Source organism: Symphalangus syndactylus, chromosome 4 (assembly GCF_028878055.3).
Source record: "Symphalangus syndactylus isolate Jambi chromosome 4, NHGRI_mSymSyn1-v2.1_pri, whole genome shotgun sequence".
NCBI classification, from domain to species: Eukaryota; Metazoa; Chordata; class Mammalia; order Primates; family Hylobatidae; genus Symphalangus; species Symphalangus syndactylus.
Window position 1 is genome coordinate 23,919,083 of NC_072426.2, and position 24,485 is coordinate 23,943,567.

The 24,485-nt window shown below is 41.9% G+C and overlaps 2 protein-coding genes across 7 annotated transcripts in view; one reads left to right on the forward strand and one right to left on the reverse strand.

The window, feature by feature from the left end:
- Positions 1-24,485, forward strand: part of LOC129480470 (zinc finger matrin-type protein 1-like) — a 123,017-nt gene that overhangs the window by 73,552 nt on the left and 24,980 nt on the right. For 2 of the 6 annotated variants that reach the window (XR_010120284.1, XR_010120285.1), the window contains exons 3-4: positions 2,845-2,938; positions 5,612-6,679. The exons of 3 other annotated variants lie outside the window; for them this stretch is intronic. Coding sequence is in view for 1 of the 3 variants with exons in the window: in XM_063637133.1 (XP_063493203.1) it covers positions 2,845-2,938; positions 5,612-5,671 (154 nt within the window). In the remaining 2 variants the exon portion in view is untranslated. Of the gene's footprint in view, positions 1-2,844; positions 2,939-5,611; positions 6,680-24,485 lie in introns of those variants that run through there. One more of the 6 variants, XM_063637133.1, reaches the window with a different exon arrangement.
- IFIT3 (interferon induced protein with tetratricopeptide repeats 3) lies at positions 173-13,331 on the reverse strand. Its single transcript, XM_055274264.2, has 2 exons — positions 13,063-13,331; positions 173-2,472 (listed from the first exon to the last, which is right to left on the reverse strand). The coding sequence occupies exons 1-2, from the start codon at positions 13,065-13,067 to the stop codon at positions 1,005-1,007; spliced, it is 1,473 nt and encodes a 490-aa protein (XP_055130239.1). The 5' UTR covers positions 13,068-13,331; the 3' UTR covers positions 173-1,004.

Genomic DNA, 24,485 nt, shown 5'->3' on the forward strand with positions numbered 1-24,485 from the left:
GATAGGCTGGCTTCAGGGGCAGGGTGTTCATTCTAAGGGAGGGGCTCAAATGAACATGTCGAGAATAGTGTGGTATGGCTTAGCAATTACCCACTGTTCCTCGTAGGAGAAACTTTGGGAATTAATATTACTGTCATAGTCCCATACACAAACCACACAATTACCTCTATTCTAACAGAGTTGAAATGTTTGGATTTATTGTAGCATTACTATCAAGAATACACATTGATTATAGTATTGCTATCAAGAATACATATAAATACATGGCTGAAGCCATAAGTGAGATAAGAGATATTCCAGGGTTAGTCAAAAGTTAATTTTTGAGATCCAGAAGTCTGGATGAAAATGAGATGAGACTTCAAATTTTGTTGTTAGGCAGTCACCACTTATAACCCTTGGCAGGAAGGGCAGGAATGAGGGTTATACTGTGAACTGAAGGAAAACTGAGAACTAATCAGCATCGTGTGGGCCTGAAGCATTTATTGCTACCAGTGATTAGTTGTTAAGACATTCTGACTATGTAACTGTAATGAACTATAATGAACATGAGAAAACAACTTTTTTTTTTTTTTTTTTGAGACGGAGTCTTGCTCTGTCGCCCGGGCTGGAGTGCAGTGGTGCCATCTCGGCTCACTGCAACCTCTTCCTCCCAGGTTCACACCATTCTCCTGCCTCAGCCTCCTGAGTAGCTGGGACTACAGGTGCCCGCCACCACGCCCGGCTAATTTTTTGTATTTTTAATAGAGATGGGGTTTCACTGTGTTAGCCAGGATGGTCTCGAACTCCAGACCTTGTGATCTGCTGACCTCGGCCTCCCAAAGTGCTGGGATTACAGGCATGAGCCACCTCGCCCAGCCAAAAGCAACTCTTTAAAAATGTACCTTAGAGCAACATGCAAAGCTTTCCTGCTCAGCAACCCCTGGTTGGGGCCCCCTGTCTTCCTATCCTCCTACCCGTGACAACCACCACTGCAGGCTTCTGATGCTCTGTTTTCCTCCTCTGTCTCAGTTCAGTTGCTCTGAGTTAGAGAGGAGCTCTCTGGGATTGGAGCTGACTGCGCCCTGGCCCATTTCCTCACTGCCATCCTCAAGGTCAGATGCTGACAGGAAAAAACTGCCTATGCCTGAAGGGGCATCCCTTAGTAGGCGGCCCAGTTCCTTCTCATAACATTTGGCTGCTTGCAGCAGATCTCCATTCTGCTTATGAATTAATCCTTGAAGATACCAATAATTCGGTGTATTTTGTGGAAGCAGATTTTCAGATACATTCTGTGGTTGGTCTTTGATCTCTTCCTTGTCAGTTGATTTTTTGCTTATGGACAAACCCTCTAAACCATGTTGCAGAGCAGTGTCTTCAGACTTCCCATTATATTTCTGAAGGTTGCAGTAGCGCTGATGGGATTGTTGCTTCTCAGCATCAGGGACTTCCTTATTGAATGGTGTCTGATAACATTCTGCCTCCAGGAACTCAGCAAGATCAGAGTATGCGTTCAGAGGATTCAGTCCCTTCTCAAGAGCTTTATTTGAATACTCCATAGCATATTGCTTTAGTGTTTCAATCATCTCTTTATTTCCACTAGCTTCAGAATCTCCTGTATTCTGCATTTGTCTTACTTTTGCCTTGTAGCAGCACCCAATCTGGTGATAGAGGTAGCCATTGTTTGGTGTGGATTCCAACACCCGTTGAAACAGTTCAATAGCTTTGTCTAGGTCACCTTTTCTTCTGTAAAATTTGGCTGCACTGCGGAGGACATCTGTTTGGCAAGGAGCCTTTTCCAAGGCTTCTTCAACCAACTGCTCTCCTTCAGCTTCTTTATTCATCTTCTGCAGTTTCAGGCCCAAGAGAACCTTGACATATTGGTTATCAGGACTCAGCTCAATGGCCTGCTTCAAAACATCAGTAGAGAACTGTTTCTCTGGGTTATTATCCAGATGGTACATCGCAATTGCCAGTCCAGAGGAGAATTCTGGGTTGTTGGGCTTTTCTTCCAGAGCCTTCTCAAAACACACCTTTGCCCTTTCATTTCTTCCACACTTCACTTGTGTCCACCCTTCCTCACAGTCAAGTTCAGAACACTCAATACTGTATGGATTTGAAAATTTCTTGCAGGTTTGTTTCACCTTGTCTACATAAATCTGAGCATCTGAGAGTCTGCCCAAGTGATAGTAGACCCAGGCGTAGTTTCCCCAAGTGACTAGACTTCTGATTTCTGCTTGGTCAGCATGTTCTTGCTGGATTAACTCTTCAGCTTGCTGTAAGCATTCCAGGGCTGCCTCGTTGTTACCATCTAGGTGTTTTATGTAGGCCAACAAGTTGTACATTGTAGCTTTGAACTCAGTGTTTAAAAATTCAATCTGGTTACACACTCTATCTTCTAGATCCCTTGAGACACTTTCTTCCTTGAATAAGTTCCAGGTGAAATGGCATTTCAGCTGTGGAAGGATTTTCTCCAGGGAATTCTTGGTGACCTCACTGTGGAGAAAATAAACATGGTCACTGTGATGTACACTGCCAAGCACTGCACCCTGTGATCATTAATTTTATATGTCAATTGAACTGAGCCACAGGATGCCCAGATATTTGGTCCAAAATTATTTCTAGGTGTGTATGTGAGGTTGTTTCTGGAAGACATGAACATGTGAATTGGTGGACTGAGTAGAGCAGATTGCTCTCCCCAGTATGGGTGGGCGTCATCCATTCTGTTGAGGGCCTTAATAGAACAAAAAGGCAAAGGAAGGGAGAATTCTCCCTCTGCCCGACTGCTTGAGCTAGGACATTGGTCTTTTTCTGCCCTTGGACTAGACTTGGACTAGAACTTTCACCATTGGCTTATCTGGTTCTCAGGCTTTTAGACTTGGACTGGGACTACACCATCAACTTTCCTTGGTCTCCAGCTTGCAGACAACAGATTATGGGACTTACCAGTCTCCATAATCAGGTGAGCCAATTCCTCATAATAAATCTCTTTATATATAGATGTTCCTTGACTTATGATGGGGTTATATCCTGATAAACCCATCATAAATGGAAAACATTGTAAATAAAAAGATGCATTTAATACGTCTAACTTACCATAGCTTAGCCTAGCTTAAATGTGCTCAGAACCCTTACATTAGCCTACAGTGGGGCAAAGTCACCTAACACGAAGCCTATTTTATACTAAAGTGTTGAGTATCTCATGTAACTTATTGCATACTGTATTGTAAGTGAAAAACAAGAATGGAATTATCACTGTTGTACCATCGCAAGGTTGGAAAAATTGTAAGTTGCTTCCTACATTCACTTTTCTATAGCTACAGTCTGTGCAGACACCCACAAAGCACATCCCTTACACTGTGTAAGCAGATACGCAGGAGGTGAGGTAAGATGGGTAAGAGGATGCAGCTTCAGTGACAGGAAATGAGATCTCTCTCACTCTGCTCGATTACCAAGTCAGGCCAGGAATGGTGACTCATGCCTGTAGTCCTAGCACTTTGGGAGGCCAAGGCTGGTGGATCACTTGAGCCCAGGAGTTCAAGACCAGCTTGGGCAACATGGCGAAAGCCCGTCTCTACTAAAAATACAAAAATTAGCCAGGGATGGTAGTACATGCCTGTAGTCCCCGCTATTCAGGAGGCTGAGACAGGCAGATCACTTGAGCCCAGGAGGCAAAAGTTGTAGTGAGCTGAGATCACACTGTTACACTCCAGCCAGGGTGATAGAGTAGGACCCAGCCTCAAAAAAATAAAAATAAGAATAAAAATTAAAAAATACTAAGTCAGTTCTCATTCCTTGTACATTCTGGGTAAGGTTTGTTTAGCTATCCAGTGACTCTTTATTGGGCTACCTCTTTTTGTCACTTTATTAGATATTATGGATACTAAGAAAAATAGAGATTATCCCAACCTTCTCTGCCCCCCAGGTGCTTGCAGTTTTGTTAGGAGACATGTAAAGAAATAAAAGCCCAGGTATGTCTGCCAACATGTTATGTGATTTAGGTATTTTTCCCTTCATCTTTTCCACCACTTACAAACAGACCCACGGAGGCTCAGCTTGAGTCTGATTGAAGTAGTCTCCCCACCACACAGGCCAGATTCCCAGAGAGAATGAATTTGTTGCAACAAACAAACAAAATGGACACATTTTTGTTTTGTAGTTGGAAGATACAAATAAGGAGGTCACTTGCCTTATTCAGCTGGATAAGTTGCAAGAGTTCTCAAAGTGTGTTCCCATTATCTACATTTGCCTGGGGCTTGGGCTGTATGTCCCTCACTCTGAGTTTGTGCTTCTTCCTTCTTACCAGTAGAGTCATGGCACCATAAGATTGGAAAGAACCTCCAGAAATCATTAAACCAAGTGTCCTTATTTTTGGATTTCACAGACAAGCACAATTTCAGAAAAAAGTTATGAACCAAATAGGGCTGCTAATGTATCTGAAAAGATACCAACCATCTATTCTGACCAATATTTTATTTTAAAAGATAGAAAAGAAAGAATTTTCCTTGCCACTGAAAAAGTAATCTCAGAATAAACAAAATTCTTTAAATTGAATGCATTTGGTTCTACAAGGAGCCACTGACTTTATTTGCAATTTACCATGGACCAGCACTGGCCCCCGCACCGCTACTGCAAGCGCACAGATCTATTATACTTCCTGTCTCTCTCTCCAGTAATGCTGATCTAAACCATTTTTGACCCAATATGATTGCACATGAAATGCTTTATAGTGAGAGATGCAGAATCAACTCAAGGGCAATGGGAGTGAGGAGGGAAGTTGCCATCTACATCTGGATAGCCTCTTTATGTGTGTGCCTCGATTTGGGGGCAGTCCTCTTCCTTTTCTTGGTCCCTGTCTAGGGTTCCAGTGTCAGTATCTTCCCTGTCTATTATAGGGTCCTTCTTTCCTTCCTTCCTTCCTTCCTTCCTTCCTTCCTTCCTTCCTTCCTTCCTTCCTCCCTTCCTTCCTTCCTTCCTTCTTTCCTTCCCTCCCTCCCTTCCTCCCTACCTATTTTCCTTCTTTCCTCCCCTCCTTCCTTTTGTTGCAGAGAGAGGGTCTCACTATATTGTCCAGAGTGGTCTCAAACTCCTGGTCTCAAGCAATCCTTCTGCCTCAACATACCAAAGTGTTGGGATTACAGGTGTGAGCCACCACACCTGGCCCTAGGGGTTTTCAATTTGGCTTCACCTGGGGATTCTAACTACCCTGTATGAAGGACTACAAGTCAAAAGTCAAGTTAGCAATTATTTAAAAAATGAATACCAAGAGTAAGTTATAACGATGATGATTGAACAACTCTGCTTATATCTGTTATGCCACTAAATCATAATAAAGTCATGGAAACATGAGTTAACTTTGCTGATGGGTGAATTAGGAAGGTTAGAAGGAGAAAGGGTGAGTCTCAGATCAATAGAATGTATCTGCAGATTTGTAGGTACATATAGGTACCTGAAAATAATAGCTGAACACTCTAGTAATTAATAGAGAGTATCCAGTGGACCTGCAGAATGACAGGTGACATTGGATGTATTGTTGGATGTATTTGCCTCAATGAAACCAGAAACCACCTTGCAAGTCTGATGACACTATCTCTCTCTCTCTCTCTTTTTTTTTTTTTTTTTTTTTGGAGGGCAGAGGGCTTTGACAGATCAATGCACCAGGGATCTTACCAAACTAAATTTTAAGCACTTATAGCTCAAGATTCTCCCTCTGAGATGAAACATACTTCCACCCTGTCATGTATCAGCTTCAGAAGATATCAATTGCTCAAGAAAGTGTTGGACAAGCAGAAAAGCACACTGAACATTTCTGGACTTGTGAAAGAGCTCTGAATATGGATCTCTCAGGGATATTCCATCCCCACCAATGCTTTACCAATGCCAGAGCTGGCCAGGCTGAGACATTTAATGATAACATGGAACAATTTATTCAGGAAGATAGCCAACTACTCATGTGGCTTTATGATTATAAAACCCACTGAAAATTGGGTCCCTTGATTCTCTTGATTTTTCCTAAGCCTTACTCCCTAAAGTCTCCAATTTGATGAGGTATTTGATACCTGATCTCTCCTTGAAGTAAAATTTGGAGCAAAATATATTGGACTGGAAGGCCTAAGACCTCTGTAAGAAGAAACATGAACCCCAGAGCCAGAGGTCAGGAGGTTTTCATTATAATACTATTGCCCTCTTAAAACAAATACTGCAATTGCCAAGGTTTCCTCACTTAATAATTTATCTCATATGCGTTTTTGAAAGTTACTCTGAATACTTCTTATGTGTATAAATAACTTAGTTAACAGTAATTAAGGCAGATATTTAAAGAAATACAAGCAGGCAGGTGGGATGATGAGTACCGTCACTTGATAAAGAACAGCTAGGTGGCCAGGTGCGGTGGCTCATGCCTGTAATCCCAGCATTTTGGGAGGCTGAGGTGGGTGGATCATGAGGTCAAGAGTTCGAGACCAGCCTGGCCAACATGATGAAACCCCGTCTCTACTAAAAACACAAAAATTAGCCAGGCGTGGTGGCAGGCGCCTGTAATTCCAGCTACTCGGGAAGCCGAGGCAGGAGAATTGCTTGAAACCGGAAAGTGGAGGTTGCAGTGAGCCGAGATCAGGCCACTGCACTCCAGCCTGGGCGAAAGAGCAAAACTCCGTCTCAAAAAAAAAAAAAAAAAAAAAAAAAAATAGAATAAAAAGAAAAAGAAGGAAAAAAAGAATAGCTAGGTTCAGGTGAAATGTGGGGAGTAGAATTCCAGTCCTACCTGGATGGTCTGCATCTAGTAGAAGACCTTAGGGAGATAGGATTCCCTCAGGTCCAGAAAGAGATTTCCCATGACCTCGGATTGCAGACATAAGATTTCGCTTACTAAAGCAGTTAAAGCTAGCGCTGCTAGTCCTTAGGGAATCCCCAGAATCAACATAGTTACGGTCTCTCACCTAACCCAGATCATGACCACCTGTCTTGCCCACAGACTCCAGGGTAGATATCACATCTCTTTCCCAGTCAAAGCCATTACTAGAGTAGAATCTTGAAATTTTCAGAAAGTGGCCTTCTTGAAGTGGTAAGAGTGGGGATTTCCCCACTCTATGTGCAGCTTGTCCCCAACATGTGCTGGTTATGCTGCAACTGACTACGTGAAGGAACTGGCAGACCTATGCTCAGTTGGTTGGTCAGAACAGGCCCAATCCAAGGAGTCCATCACTTCAGAAAGCGAGTGAAGGTACTCTCCAGAGCTGGACTTCTCAACCTTTAATGTACATATGGACGCAAACACCTGGAGATCTTTTTAAAATGCAGATCTGGATTCAGATAAGCTCGGATGTTACCTTTCTTACAACCTCCCGGGGGATCTCAGATTCAGACCACACTGTGAGCAGCAAGGCTCTTGGAAGACTTCCCTTTTTGGCAGTGATTTCCAATCACCAGTTTCACATACTTAAATTACCCCTTAAACAGTCAATCTTTGCTTTATTTTTATTTTATTTTTGTTTTTTTGTAGGTCTCACTTTGTTGCCAGTTCTGGTCTTGAGCCCCTGGACTCAAGCAATCCTCCTGCCTCAGCCTCCCAAAGTGCTGGGATTACAGGCTTAGCCACTGTTCCCAGGCACAAGCTTTGCTTTGTTTCAACATTCTTCCCACCCCTCCCCCCTCCTGCCTCTTGGGGTTTCCTCCTTCACATTTACACACATACAATGCAGGAAGCCTTGTATGCATTTAAGGAAGAGAGGATTTGGAGATGGACATTTCTTCTGTAAGCCATTCAGTGTGCCTATGAAGTACTTGTGGTCCTCTTTAAATATATGTTTGTTTCTGGACCTTATTTCTGTTTTACTCAATCAGGATTTCAGAATGCAGGACCTAGAAATTTGCATTCTATTAGAAGACTCAAGTTGATAGATTCAGGCCACTGCAGAACACGGCTTGAGAGACTACAAGCAACACTTTCTCCCTGTTCATTGATCACGTGGGAGGCTTAGCAGGTCACTAGACCTGCTAGAGGACAATTCAGGTAGACATATCCCCCAGTTATGAAAAAGTGCATTTCAAGGTAAAAAGTGACCTCAACATAAATTGGAATTTTGCAGTGCTGAATTAATTATTGACACATTTGCTGAGAAGCAAGCATGGTTTAAAAATAACCACAGTCACAACAAAACCCACAAACCTCTGACTTAGGCTTTCTAAATATAAGAAACAAAAGATGAACCAGGACCTCCAGTAACTTCCCTCCAGGTCCCAGCTTTCACTGACCTGATTTTACCTGAAAGGATCTGAGCATCGGCTCTCTATGATCTCTCAATATGCCCTGTCCCTTCCCAGCTCCCAGCTCCCAGTTCCCGGTGTCCTTTGGCTGCCTAACTCTATACATCACAAAAAGCTACAGAAATAAAAATGCATGAATTGGTAAGGCAGATTTATGCTTGAATTAGATAAATGCATATTTCATCTCTAAGCAAACACTGAAATAGCATAAGTCAGGAAGTTGTACATAAGAAATTCTGTTTCCTATCAGAGAAGCAGGGACTATTTACCTCATGATGGCTGTTTCCCTACAATTCTGAAAAGCTGGGATCCCGTTTGATTTTATTTTTAGCTTATTGATTCCAAGCAAATGCTGAAGAGGTTTCCACCCAGGGTGCTGTTAGGTCTGTGCTTTTATGAAAGGGGAAAGGAAAGTGAAACTGATGGAACCCTATGAAGATCCCTCTTGAGGGGAAACTGAAACAGAATCTGTGAGAACTGAGCTCACTCATGCCAGGAACATGTTCCAGACAGATTTGGAAAACTGTGGTTTGAAAGTTGTAAAAAGGCACTGTAAAAAGAAAATAAAATTTTGGAAGCTTCCAAATGTGTTATGTCAAGAGGCAAAGTTAAGCCCTGAAAACCGACTCACATAACGTGACTGTTTTTTTTCTCAGGTGCATGACTGTTGCTCTCTGACCTGTGTGGTGAGGAGTTACATGTTAACCAGACTCCCTAGTATCACTGCAATTTCTGCCTCTCGGGCTCAAGTGATCGTCCTGCCTCAGCCTCCTGAGTAGCTGAGATTACAGGCATGCACCACCGTGCCTGGATAATTTTTGTATTTTTAGTAGAGGTGGGGTTTCACCATGTTGGTCAGGCTGGTCTCGAACTCCTGACCTCATGATCTGCCCGCCTTGGCCTCCCAAAGTGCTGGGATTATAGCCGTGCGCCACCGTGCCCGGCCTCAGACAACCTAGTCTTTATTAAAACGTAGACCTCATGTTATGGAAATAGAGACCCTTTTGATTGTTACTTTTTTTTTTTTTTTTCTTGAGATAGGATCTCACTCTGTCATCCAGGCGGGAGTGCAGTAGCACGATCTCAGCTTACTGCAACCTCTGCCTCCCAGGCTCAAGCGATCCTCCCACCTCAGCCTCTCCAGTCGATGAGACTATAGGCACATGCCACCAGGCCTGGCTGATTTTTGTATTTTTAGTAGAGACGGGGTCTCACTATGTTGCCCAGGCTGGTCTCCAACTCCTGAGCTCAAGCATCTGCCCTCCTTGGCCTCCCAAAGTGTTGGGCTTATGGGCGTGAGCCACTGCGGCCAGCCATGTTACCTCTTTACAAAAGAATATTAAGCAATTCCGTTGGACTGTAATCAATAGTAGCCAATCAAATTGTATATCTGTATGTTAGCCTCTATATGGAAAATGTTGGCCAGGCACGGTGGCTGACGCTTGTAATCCCAGCACTTTGGGGGCCAAGGTGGGTGCATCACTTAAGGTCAGGAGTTCAAGACCAGCCTGACCAACATGGCAAAACCCCACGGCTACTAAAATACAAAAAAATTAACCAGGCGTAGTGGCGTGCTCCTCTAGTCCCAACTACTTGGGAGGCTGGGTGGGAGAATCCCTTGAGCCCAGGAGTCTGAGGCTGCAGTGAGCCATGATCGGGCCACTGCACTCCAGCCTGGGTGACAGAGTGAGACTCTGTCTCAAAAACAACAACAACAGCAACAACAAAAACAACAACAACAAGAGAAGCTGTCATTCTGTTCAACACCTCTGTCTTTGCCTATGTAAACAGTCCTCATTTTTCTCTACTCTGGAAGTACTGTTCACCATTCTTGGGTGTAGCTCTACTCCTGGGACTGCTGCCCTCAACTTTTCGCTTGAATAAACTCTTTTAACTGGATCCTGAGCCTTCTGATTATTGTATGTTGACAGTACTGATTATGCGGTCCTACTCCCAGAGATTCTGGTGCAGTGAATCTGATGTGAGCTTAGAAACCTGTGTTTTCACAAGCGCCTTGGAAATTCAGTGCAGGAGTTCCTGTACCACATTTGGAGAAGTGCTGTCATAGAGATATTTTAAAAAGCAGTTTTCCCCTTTATTTGTGGAGCTAATGTGGTGAATTAAGCAGCATTATCAGACAATCTTGAGTGAAGGGAAGAAAACCACAGGACACCTGGATTTCAGTGACTTCTTTGCTTAGTTCTGGGATATTTCTTGAGTCACATCACTGAGCCTCATTCCCTTATCCTTAAAATGCCCTGGGATGAATTTCCTTTTTCCCTTCATCCAAATGATAGAAAATTATGCCCTGGGGAGAACCACTTTCACCCTTCTCCAAGATCTGGGTTCAGTTCTTGTGGCTTTGGCCACTCTAAGGGGTGGGTAACCATCAAAGACTGGCCCTCACTCTCCAGATAGGAAGCCCATCCCGGGCCCCCTCTCTAAAGTGAGTGTAGTTGAAAGCATTAAGATCTTTCACCTTTTTGGCCCTTGGGCATAGAGTCAGATGATCAGCAGTAGAGTTTGGTGCCTCCATTAATGACTCTGCTCTGACACCTGCTCTCTATCTGATGTCTTGGGCAAGGAATTTGCCCTTCTAAGCCCCATTTTGGTCATCTAGAAAATGAGGCTAATAATAGAAATAATAGCTCTTACTTCCTAGGACTGTTGGAAGGGTGAGATGAGGTCATGCGTAAAACGTGTTTAACACAGTGCCCACTTGTCAGGCCTCTGAGCCCAAGCTAAGCCATCATATCCCCGTGACCTGCACGTACACATCCAGATGGCCAGTTCCTGCCTTAACTGATGACATTCCACCACAAAGGAGGTGAAAATGGCCTGTTCCTGCCTTAAGTGATGACATTATCTTGTGAAATTCCTTCTCCTGGCTCATCCTGGCTCAAAAGCTCCCGTACGGAGCACCTTGTGACCCCCACGCCTGCCCGCCAGAGAACAACCCCCCTTTGACTGTAATTTTCCTTTACCTACCCACATCTTATAAAACGGCCCCACCCCTCTCTCGCTTCCCTGACTTTCTTTTCAGACTCAGCCCGCCTGCACCCAGGTGAAATAAACAGCCTTGTTGCTCACACAAAGCCTGTTTGGTGGTCTCTTCACACGGACGTGCATGAAACCACTAACTACAGATTACAAAGAAATGTTACCACCATGATTGCTGGTATTAATATATTTGTGTTATAATTTTAAGTGAATTTGTGAGTGTGTAAAGGGGGCAACAGAGTTCCTCAGTGGATGGGGCAGAGGAGGATGCCCACCAGCTGGCATGTGCCAGTGAGTTCTCCAGGTGATTTTCCCATTTGGAAATTTTTAGCACAGCTGGGGAGGAGCAGCCCAACCTCTTCCTGTTCCTATAGCCTCTGGAAATAGGAGCACCTTGATGTGAACCTGAGTCCAGCATAGTTCAGAGAGCCCCCCTCAGACCTCCTCAGGTCAGTGGCTATAGACACACCTAAAGACAGGACTCTGTAAAACCTTTCCTGCAAGCTGGCTACTAAGATGCTGGGTAGTGCCTGGCTTTCTGGTCAATCCCACTCACACAGACACAATTAACATCACTCTTGACCAGGAACTTATTCTATATAAAAGGGTTAGCCTGAGGTATTTGGCAGTGAATTCCTCTTACCCATCTCATCCCCAAACATGACATTGCAGAGCATCTTCAAGTCCTTGGGGCAGAGTAAGGTAGGGAATCCAATTTTCCTTTTCTGCCCCACTGAATGGTTGATGGGGTCTTCCCTCCCTGGCAATCACCTCCTCACTCCTTCCCTAGAGATGCTTGGTGGGAAGGGCATCCTTTTCTCTTAGTTCTCCCTGACTTGCTATCCCCTGAAGAACTCCAGGAGGTCAATATATATATTTAAAAACCAAGTTTACTGAGATTATACTTTATATACAATAAGATGCACCCGTTTTCAGTGTATAGTCTGATGAATTTTGGCAAATGTTTATGCTTATATAGCCACCATCACTACCTCCCTATAGACTATTCCTATGATTCCAAAAGATTCTTTTGGGAGCCTTCCTACTCAATCCCCACCATCTCCAGGCAACCACTGATCTGCTTCCCATCATTAGAGATTAGACTAGTTTTAGATAATAGATTAGGTCATTACACTTTTGAGGAGAAATTCTTTTCTGCTGCTGACCAGCATTCACTACATCAATAAAAATAAATGCTAAGCTTTGGGTTTGTTTTTATATAAGAAAAGACAAAAATGCCCATTTGTAAGAATTGTTTCTTCCACTTCCCACCTTAAAGTAATGCAATGTTTCAGGGCAAAATTGCCCTCTTCATGAGTGGGTTTGCAGTACTGATTATATCTTTCACAATATCTGTTGAAAGTAAATTCTTCCTTTTAAAATTACAAGAAAAAAAGCCTGTGACTTAATCTTTTCAAACAAAATGACAATAACAGAAAAGCCCAAAAGACTAATTCCCTTAGGTCTACCCTTGAATCAGCCAAGTATGTGGCTGAGTGAAATACACTGCTACTGCCAAGCCTTCCTCTCATCGCAGTAAATAGCTGCACACAGGGAGGAAACATGAGCTGATGCATTCCCCACTCTGCCTCCCCCGTATACAGTTCTGTAGGGAACAGTTCCAGAAACTTAAGGAGCCTGTGTGTACACCAAAAAAAGCCACAGGGAAAACCCCTCAAACATCTTATAAATGCTCAGACTAATAAAGACATTGAATCTATAAACATCAGGACAATTCAGGAACGTGCCTGCACAGTAAGAAACTCAACTTACAATTTGCACTCAAAAACAAGCATGATTATGCATTCTTATTTCACTGACCTCATGACTGCCCTCTGCGTCTCTGCTGTTCGAAAAGCTGGTGACCAGGCTGATTTGTTCTTCAGAAGTCTTCCTGGCTGCCTCAAGTAAATACTGAAGGAACTATATAAAGGGGTGGGAGAGTAGGGCACGCATCAGCTGATGTTTTCTCCGTTTTTGAGTAATTGCTTTTAGGGGAAGGAAGAGGAAACTGGAAAGTGAAACCAATTTAAAATCGTCAGGAGGAGGAAAATGAAACCTAACGGCTTGAGATCTGCAATGGCTGAGCCAGAGTACATTATTCAAAACTGTGACTAAAATTTGTTTGAGAGAATGTGGAAGCATTCCTAAGGTAAACCAAAAAATTAAATTCTAAGGCCACACTCATCAACCATGTGACTGGTCCCCTGCTTTTGGCCAAGGGCATTCCAAAGTTAACCTGAAAACTGATGGGAAGGGGAAGCTGGATATGCCTCATTACATTCTTTTTCCTTTTGGAATTTCTAATAGAACACACTCCTTTTTTTTTTTTTTTTTTTGAGACAGTCTTACTCTGTTGCCCAGGCTGGAATGCAGTGGCATGATCACAGCTCAGTGCCACCTCTGCCTCCTGGGTTCAAGTGATTCTCTTGCCTCAGCCTCCCGAGTAGCTGGGATTACAGGCACCCACCGCCATGCCTGGCTAATATTTGTATTTTTAGTAGAGACGAGGTTTCGCCATGTTGGTCAGGCTTGTCTTGAACTCCTGATCTCAGGTGATCCACCCACCTCGGCCACTCAAAGTGTTGGGATTACAGGCGTGAGCCACTGCACCCAGCCAGAACATGCTCTTTTTAAGTGTAATAAGAAACATTTACAACCTGTTCTCTCTTAAGCCTGCTACTTGGCAGCTTCATCTGCATAATAAAACCTTGATCTCCACAACCCAGACATTCCTTTCTATTGATTGTCTATTGAATTTCTATTGAATGTCTCCAGACATTCCTTTCTATTGATAACAACTCTTTCAACCAATTGTCAATCAGAAAATCTCTGAATCTGCCTATGACTTGGAAGCTGCCCCGCTTCCCTGTTTCCAATTTTCCCACCTTTCTGGACCTAGCCAATGTACACTTTACATGTATTGATTGATGCCTTATGTCTCCGTAAAATGTATAAAACCAAGTTGCGGCCTGGCACATGTTCTCAGGATCTCCTGAGGGCTGTGTCACAGGCCATAGGTCATTCATATTTGTCTTAGAATAAATCTTTTCAAATGTTTTACAGAGTTTGACTTTTTTTGTCAACATTAGGTATCTGACCATCAGTCTAGGGTGGGGCCCAGGAAACTGCATTTTTTAAGCCAATTCTTATTTTTAAAAATTTTTGTGGACACATAGTAGACATATATATTTATGGGGTTCACGAAATATTTGATGCGAGCATACAATGAGTAATAATCACATCAGGGTAAATGACTTCAAGCATTTATTCTTTGTATTACAAACCAATTATACTCTTTCAGTTATTTTGAAATATGCAATAAATTATTATTGACTATAGTCATCCTCTTGTTCTAACAAACACTAGATCTTATTAATTCTATCTAAGTATATTTTTGTACCCATTAACCATCCCCACTTCCCCTGCTACTACTCTTCCCAGCCTCTAGTAATCATCATTCTAGTCTCTATCTCCATGAGTTCAATTGTGGTAATATTTTTAGCTTCCACAAACAAGTGAGAATATGTAAAATTTGTGCCTGGCTTAATTCACCTATAATGACCTCCACTTCTATCCATGTTGTTGCAAATGACAGGATCTCATTCTTTTTATGACTGAAGAGCACTCCATTGTGTAAATGTACCACATTTTCTTTATCCATTCTTCTGCTGATGGACACTTAGCTTGCTTCCAAATCTTGGCTATTGTGAATAGTGCTGCAATAAACATGGGAGTGCAGATATCTCTTCGATGTACTGATTGCCTTTCTTTTTGATATATTCCTGGCAGTGGGATTACTGGATCATATGGTAGTTCTATTTTTAGTTTTTTGAGGAACCTCCAAATTGTTATCCATAGTAGTTATAATAGTTTACATTCCCACCAACAGTGTACAAGATTTTCCTTTTCTCCACATCCTTGCCAGCATTTATTATTGCCTGTCTTTTGGATAAAAGCAATTTTAACTAGGGTAAGATCATATCTCATTGTAGGGTTTTTTTCAAACTTATATTTTATGTTCAGGCGTGCATGTACAGGTTTGTTATTTAGGTAAATTGCATGTCATGAGGGTTTAGTGTATAGATTATTTAGTCACCCAAGTAATAAGCATAGTACATGATAGGTAGTTTTTCAGTCCTCTCTCTTCTCCCATTCTTTATCCTCAAGTAGGCCCCAGTGTCTGTTGTTCCCCTCTTTGTGTCTATAATGTTCAGTTCCCACTTATAAGTGAGAACATGCAGTATTTGGTTTTCTCTTCCTGCATTAGTTTATTTAGGATAATGACCTCCAGTTCCATTCACGTTACTGCAAAGGACACAATATTCTTTTTTTGTGGCTGCATAGTATTCCATGGTGTATATGTACCACATTTTCCTTATCCCGTCGTCTGTTGATGGGCATTTAGGTTGAGTCCATGTCTTTGCTATTGTGAATAGTGCTATGATGAACATACTTGTACATGTGTCTTTATGGCAGAATGATTTATATTCCTTTGGGTATGTACCCAATAATGGGATTGCTGGGTTGAATGGTACTTCTGTTTTAAGTTCTTTGAGAAATTACCACATTGCTTTCCATAATGACTGAACTAATTTACATTCTCACCAGCAGCTTATAAGTGTTCCCTTTTCTCTGTAACCTCACCAGCATCTGTTATTTTTGTTGACTTTTTAATAATAGTCATTCTGACTGGTATGACATGATATCTCATTGTGGTTTTGATTTGCATTTTTCTAATGATTAGTGATATTGAGTATTTTTTCATATTTTTTTAGGGTATCTGAAGGAAGAAATTTCTTTTCTTTTTTTATTATTATACTTTAATTTCTTGGGTACATGTGCACAATGTGCAGGTTTGTTACATAGGTATACATGTGCCATGTTGGTTCATGTTTATTTTGGCACTATTTGCAATAGCACAGACTTGAAACCAACCCAATAGACTGGGTAAAGAAAACGTGGCACATATACACCATGGAATACAATGCATCCATAAAAAAGGATGAGTTGTGTCCTTTGCAGGGACATGGATGAAGCTGGAGACCATCATTTTTAGCAAAATATCACAAGGACAGAAAACCAAACACCACATATTTTTTCATATTCTTATTGGCCGCATGCATGTCTTCTTTTAAAAAGTGTCTGTTCATGTCCTTTGCTCACTTTTTAATGGAGTTGTTTGCTTTTTTGTTTGTTAATTTGCTGAAGTTTCTTATAGATTCTTAATATTAGACCTTTGGTTATGCATAGTTTGCAGATATTTTCTCCCATCTGTCAGTTGCCTGTTTACTCTGTTGATAGTTTCTTTTGCTATCAGAAGCTCTTTAGTTTAATTAGGTCCCATTTGTCAATTTTTGGTTTTGTTGCAATTGCTTTTGGTGTCTTCATCATGAAATCTTTGCTGGTTTCTATGTCGAGAATCATATTTCCTAGGTTATCCTCCAGGGTTTTAATAGTTGTAGGCTTTACCATTTCATCCATCTTGAGTTGATTTCCATATACAATGTAAGGAAGGGGTCCGATTTCAATCTTCTATATATGGCTAGCCAGTTATCCCAGCACCCTTTATTGAACAGGGAATCATTTCCCCATTGCTTGTTTTTGTCAGCTTTGTTGAAGATCAGATGGTTGTAGGTGTGTGCCCTTATGTTTGGGCTCTCTATTCTGTTTCATTGGTCTATGTGTCTGTTTTTGTACCAGTACCATGCTATTTTGGTTACTGTAGCCTTGTAGTATAGTTCAAAGTCAGGTAACATGATGCCTCCAGCTTTGTTCTTTTTGCTTAGGATTGCTTTGGATATTTGAGCACTTTTTGTTCTATAAGAATTTTAAAATAGGTTTTTAAACAGTCTATGAAGACTGTCATTGGTAGCTTGTTAGGAATAGCATTGAATTTGTAAATCGATTTGGGTAGTATGGCCATTTTAGCAATATTGATTCTGCCTATCCATGAGCATTTCCATTTGTTTGTGTCATCTCTGATTTCTTTGAACAATGTTTTGTAATTCTCATTGTAGAGATCTTTCACCTCCTGGGTTAGCTGTATTTCTAGGTATTTTATTCTTTTTGTGGCTATTGTGAATGGGATTGCTTTCCTGATTTGGCTCTCGACTTGGATTTTGTTAGTGTATAGGAATGCTACTCATTTTTGTATGTTGACTTTGTGTCCTGGAACTTTGCTGAAGCTGTTTATTAGACCTAGGAGCTTTTGGGTAGAGACATGGGGGTTTTCTAGGTATGCAATCAAATTGCCTGCAAAGATAGAGAGTTTGACTTCCTCTCTTCCTATCTAGGTGCCTTTTATTTCATTCTCTTGCCTGCTTGCTCATGCTAGCAGTACTCTGTTGAATAGGAGTGCTAAGAGTGGGCATCCTTGTCTTTTTCCAGTTCTCAAGGGGAAATATTTCGGCTTTCGCCCATTCAGTATGATGTTGGCCTTGGGTTTGTCATAGATGACTCTTATTATTTTGAAGTATGTTCCTTCAATATCTAGTTTGTTGAGGATTTTTAACATTAATGGATGTTGAATTTTATCAAAAGCCTTTTCTGTATCTATCGAGATGATCACGTGGTTTCAGTTTTAAGTTCTGCTTATGTGGTGAATCACATTTATTGATTTGCGTATGTTGAACCAACAGAAACAAGAATTTTATAAAGGAATGGGAAATGAGAATTTTGCTGTGGGACATAAATTGGAAGCTCTAGCAGGCATGGCTCGCCTGACTACAAGAAGCCAGGGTAGGTGGGGTTGCCCACCCTGCCTGAATGTTTCCCAGGACAACAGGAGGCTGTGCTCTCTGGCTGAATTCAGACAGAAGTGGAACCACTGGGATGGAAGTGTGGGATGCAAGTGTTGCCTGCCTGGCTACCAGTGGCAGGGGTAGGTGTAGTCACCTGTCTTGCCCTCCAGGTGCTTCCTGGGAGAACAGGAGGCTATGGCCACTGGCTGAGTTCAGACAGAGAAGTAGGACCACTAGGCTGGAAGCTGGCACCAAGCCCCATCCAGAAAGGGTTTGAGATGGGGCAATCTTACTGCTCCTAGGCACTGGGACTGCAGCCTTTATTGGGCTATGGCACCGGTGCTGGTCTTCTTGGGGGCATAAGGCTTGCAGAAGTCTCCTTGGACTAGAGAGTTGCCCTTCAAAATGTCTGGGTGGCTCTCTGCCTCAGTCTAGAAGCACTGTGGTGGGGTCGGGGGTGGGCGGGGTTTCAGGGGGACTCTCCCTTTTCCAGTCTTGCACAGGTCCCTGTCGAGAGTGTGAATCCCCTAGGGGGTTCTCACTCACTCACCCTTTCCAGTATTGGAGAAGTTCTCCTGGATCCATGCTGAGCCCAGACAGGCTGGTATCTAGCTTCACCCCTTTCTGCTCTCTGTGGTCCCCTTACACCTTGAAGGATCCCGAATCCCCGACATGATTTCTCAGATGATTGGACTGCAGGGTCAATGCTCACTAGCCCTTTTGTTTCCTTTCCGTGATAGCCTGGCACATGAGTTGCTTCTAGTCCACTATCTTAATTAACCCCGAGCTCAAAACTGCATTTTTTTTTTTTATTTTACTTTAAGTTCTAGGGTACATGTGCACAACATGCAGGTTTGTTACATATGTATACATGTGCCATGTTGGTGTGCTGCACCCATTAACTCATCATTTACATTAGATATATCTCCTAATGCTATCCCTTCTCCCTCCCCCCACCCCACGACAGGCCCCATTGTGTGATTTTCCCCATCCTGTGTCCAGTTGTTCTTATTGTTCAATTCTGACTTATGAGTGAGAACATGTGGTGTTTGGTTTCCTGTCCTTGTGATAATTTGCTCAGAATGATGGTTTCCAGGTTCATCCATGTCCCTACAAAGGACATGAACTCATCCTTTTTTATGGCTGCATAGTATTCCATGGTGTATATGTGCCACATTTTCTTAATCCAGTCTATCATTGTTGGACATTTGGGTTGGTTCCAAGTCTTTGCTATTGTGAATAGTGCTGCAATAAACATACGTGTGCATGTGTCTTTATAGCAGCATAATTTATAATCCTTTGGGTATATACCCAGTAATGGGATGGCTGGGTCAAATGGGATTTCTAGTTCTAGATCCTTGAGGAATCACCACACTGTCTTCCACAATGGTTGAACTAGTTTACAGTCCCACCAACAGTGTAAAAGTGTTCCCATTTCTCCACATCCTCTCCAGCACCTGTCCTGACTTTTTAATGACGGCCATTCTAACTGGTGTGAGATGGCATCTCATTGTGGTTTTGATTTGCATCTCTCTGATGGCCAGTGATAATGAGCACTTTTTCATGTGTCTGTTGGCTGCATAAATGTCTTTGAGAAGTGTCCATTCATATCCTTTGCCCACTTTTTGATGGGGTTGTTTGATTTTTTCTTGTAAATTGGTTTAAGTTCTTTGTAGATTCTGGATATTAGTCCTTTGTCAGATGGGTAGATTGTAAAAATTTTCTCCCATTCTGTAGGTTGCCTGTTCACTCTGATGGTAATTTCTTTTGCTGTGCAGAAGCTCTTTAGTTTAATTAGATCCCATTTGTCAATTTTGGCTTTTGTTGCCCTTGCTTTTGGTGTTTTAGTCATGAAGTCCTTGCCCATGCCTATGTCCTGAATGGTATTGCCTAGGTTTTCTTCTAGGGTTTTTATGGTTTTAGGGCTAACATTTAAGTCTTTACTCCATCTTGAATCAATTTTTGTATAAGGTATAAGGAAGGGATCCAATTTCAGCTTTCTACATATGGCTAGCCAGTTTTCCCAGCACCATTTATTAAATAGGGAATCCTTTCCCCATTGCTTGTTTTTGTCAGGTTTGTCAAAGATCAGATGGTTGTAGATGTGTGGTATTATTTCTGAGGGCTCTGTTCTGTTCCATTGGTCTATGTCTCTGTTTTGGTACCAGTACCGTGCTGTTTTGGTTACTATAGCCTTGTAGTATATTTTGAAGTTAGGTAGCATGATGCCTCCAGCTTTGTTCTTTTGGCTTGGGATTGTCTTGGCAATGTGGGCTCTTTTTTGGTTCCATATGAACTTTAAAGTAGTTTTTTCCAATTCGGTGAAGAGTCATTGGTAGTTTGATGGGGATGGCATGAATCTATAAATTACCTTGGGCAGTATGGCCATTTTCACGATATTGATTCTTCCTATCCATGAGCATGGAATGTTCTTCCATTTGTTTGTGTCCTCTTTCATTTCATTGAGCAGCGGTTTGTAGTTCTCCTTGAAGAGGTCCTTTACATCCCTTGTAAGTTGAATTCCTGGGTATTTTATTCTCTTTGAAGCAATTGTGAATGGGAGTTCACTCATGATTTGGCTCTCTGTTTGTCTGTTGTTGGTGTATAGGAATGCTTGTGATTTTTGCACATTGATTTTGTATCCTGAGACTTTGCTGAAGTTGCTTATCAGCTTAAGGAGCTTTTGGGCTGAGACGATGGGGTTTTCTAAATACACAATGATGTCATCTGCAAACAGGGACAATTTGACTTCCTCTTTTCCTAATTGAATACCCTTTCTTTCTTTCTACTGCCTGATTGCCCTGGCCAGAACTTCCAACACTGTTTTGAATAGGAGTGGTGAGAGAGGACATCCCTGTCTTGTGCCAGTTTTCAAAGGGAGTGCTTCCAGTTTTTGCCCATTGAGTATGATATTGGCTGTGGGTTTGCCATAAATAGCTCTTATTATTTTGAGATATGTCCCATCAATACCTAGTTTATTGAGAGTTTCTAGCATGAAGCACTGTTGAATTTTGTCAAAGGCCTTTTCTGCATCTATTGAGATAATCATGTGGTTTTTGTCTTTGGTTCTGTTTTTATGCTGGATTACATTTATTAATTTGCATATGTTGAACCAGCCTTGCATCCCAGGGATGAAGCCAACTTGATCATGGTGGATAAGCTTTTTGATGTGCTGCTGGATTCAATTTGCCAGTATTTTATTGAAGATTTTTGCATTGCATCAATGTTCATCAGGGGTATTGGCCTGAAATTCTCTTTTTTTGTTGTGTCTCTGCCAGGCTTTGGTATCAGGATGATGCTGGCCTCATAAAATGTGTTAGGGAGGATTCCCTTTTTTTCTATTGATTGGAATAGTTTCAGAAGGAATGGTACCTGCTCCTCTTTGTACCTCTGGTAGAATTCAGCTGTGAATCCATCTGGTCCTGGACGTTTTTTGGTTGGTAGGCTATTAATTATTGCTTCAATTTCAGAGCCTGTTATTGGTCTATTCGGGAATTCAACTTCTTCCTGGTTTAGTCTTGGGAGGGTGTACGTGTCCATGAATTTATCCATTTCTTCTAGATTTTCTAGTTTATTTGCATAGCGATGTTTATAGTATTCTCTGATGGTAGTTTGTATTTCTTTGGGATCAGTGGTAATATCCCCTTTATAATTTTTGATTGCGTCTGTTTGATTCTTCTCTCTTTTCTTCTTTATTAGTCTTGCTAGTGGTCTATCAATAATGTTGATCCTTTCAAAAAATCAGCTCCTGGATTCATTGATTTTTTGAAGGTTTTTTTGTGCCTCTATCTCCTTCAGTTCTGCTCTGATCTTAGTTATTTCTTGCCTTCTGCTAGCTTTTTAATGTTTGCTCTTCTTTGTCTAGTTCTTTTAATTGTGATATTAGGTGTCAATTTTAGATCTTTTCTACTTTCTCTTGTGGGCATTTAGTGCTATAAATTTCCCTCTATACACTGCTTTAAATATGTCCCAGAGATTCTGGTGTGTTGTGTCTTTGTTCTCATTGGTTTCAAAGAACATCTTTATTTCTGCCTTCATTTCGTTATGTACCCAGTAGTCATTTAGGAGCAGGTTGTTCAGTTTCCATGTAGTTGAGCAGTTTTGAATGAGTTTTTTAATCCTGAGTTCTAGTTTGATTGCACTGTGGTCTGAGAGACAGTTTGTTATAATTTCTGTTCTTTTACATTTGTTGAGGAGTGCTTTACTTCCAACTATGTGGTCAGTTTTGGAATAAGTGCAATGTGGTGCTGAGGAGAATGTATATTCTGTTGATTTGGGGTGGTGAGTTCTGTAGATGTCTATTAGGTCTGCTTGGTGCAGAGCTGAGTTCAATTCCTGGATATCCTTGTTAACTTTCTGTCTTGTTGATCTGTCTAATGTTGACAGTGGGGTGTTAAAGTCTCCCATTATTATTGTTTGGGAGTCTATGTCTCTTTGTAGGTCTCTAAGGACTTGCTTTATGAATCTGGGTGCCCCTGTGTTGGGTGCATATATATTTAGGCTAGTTAGCTCTTCTTGTTGAATTGATCCCTTTACCATTATGTAATGGCCTTCTTTGTCTCTTTTGATCTTTGTTGGTTTAAAGTCTGTTTTATCAGATACTAGGATTGCAACCCTGCTTTTTTTATTTTCCATTTGCTTGGTAGATCTTCCTCCATCCCTTTGTTTTTAGCCTATGTGTGTCTCTGCACATGAGATGGGTTTCCTGAATACAGCACACTGATGGGTCTTGACTCTTTATCCAATTTGCCAGTCTGTGTCTTTCAATTGGAGCATTTAGCCCATTTACATTTAAGGTGAATATTGTTATGTGTGAATTTGATCCTGTCCTTATGATGTTAGCTGGTTATTTTGCTCGTTAGTTGATGCCGTTTCTTCCTAGCCTTGATGGTCTTTACACTTTGGCATGTTTTTGCAGTGGCTGGTACAAGTTGTTCCTTTCCATGTTTAGTGCTTCCTTCAGGAGCTCTTGTAAGGCAGGCCTGGTGGTGACAAAATCTCTCAGCCTTTGCTTGTCTGTAAAGGATTTTACTTCTCCTTCACTTATGAAGCTTAGTTTGGCTGGATATGAAATTCTGGGTTGAAAATTCTTTTCTTTAAGAATGTTGAATATTGGCCCCCACTCTCTTCTGGCTTGTAGAGTTTCTGCTGAGAGATCTGCTGTTAGTCTGATGGGCTTCCCTTTGTGGGTAACCTGACCCTTCTCTCTGGCTGACCTTAACATTTTTTCCTTCATTTCAACTTTGGTGAATCTGATAATTATGTGTCTTGGAATTGCTCTTCTCAAGGAATATCTTTGTGGTGTTCTCCGTATTTCCTGAATTTGAATGTTGGTCTGCCTTGCTAGATTGGGGAAGTTCTCCTGGATAATATCCTGTAGAGTGTTTTCCAACTTGGTTCCATTCTCCCTGTCACTTTCAGGTACACCAATCAGATGTATATTTGGTCTTTTCACTTAGTCCCATGTTTCTTGGAGACTTTGTTTGTTTCTTTTTACTCTTTTTTCTCTAAACTTCTCTTCTTGCTTCATTTCATTCATTTGATCTTCAGTCACTAATACCCTTCCTTCCAGTGGATGAATTGGCTACTGAAGCTTGTGCATGCGTCATGTAGTTCTCATGCCATGGTTTTCAGCTCCATCAGGTCATTTAAGATCTTCTCTATGCTCTTTATTCTAGTTAGCCATTTGTCTAATCTTTTTTCAAGGTTTTTAGCTTCTTTGCCATGGGTTCAAGCATCCTCCCTTAGCTCGAAGAAGTTTGTTATGACCTATCATCTGCAGCCTTCTTCTCTCAACTCGTCAAAGTCATTCTCCATCCAACTTTGTTCCATTGCTGGCAAGCATCTGCATTCCTTTGGAGGAGAAGAGGCGCTCTGATTTTTAGAATTTGCAGTTTTTCTGCTCTGGTTTCTCCCCATCTTTGTGGTTTTATCTACCTTTGGTCTTTGATGATGGTGACGTACAGATGGGGTTTTGGTTTGTATGTCTTTTCTGTTTTTTAGTTTTCCTTCTAACAGTCAGGACCCTCAGCTGCAGGTCTGTTGGAGTTTGCTGGAGGTCCACTCCAGACCCTGTTTGCCTGTGTATCACCAGTGGAGGCTGCAGAAAGGCAAATGTTGCTGCCTGATCCTTCTTCTGGAAGCTTCATCTCAGAGGGGCACTCTGCCATATGAGGTGTCAGTCAGCCCCTACTGGGTGGTGCCTCCCAGTTAGGCTACTCAGGGAGGGGTAACAGACTAACTCCCACTTGAAGAGGCAGTCTGTCCATTCACAGATCTCATACTCCGTGCTGAGAGAACCACTACTCTCTTCAAAGCTGTCAGACAGGGACGTTTAAGTCTACAGAAGTTTCTGCTGCCTTTTGTTCAGCTATGCCCTGCCCCCAGAGGTGGAGTCTATAGAGGCAGGCAGGCCTCCTTGAGCTGCGGTGGGATCCACCCAGTTCGAGCTTCCCAGCCAGTTTGTTTACCTACTCAAGCCTCAGCAATGGTGGGCACCCT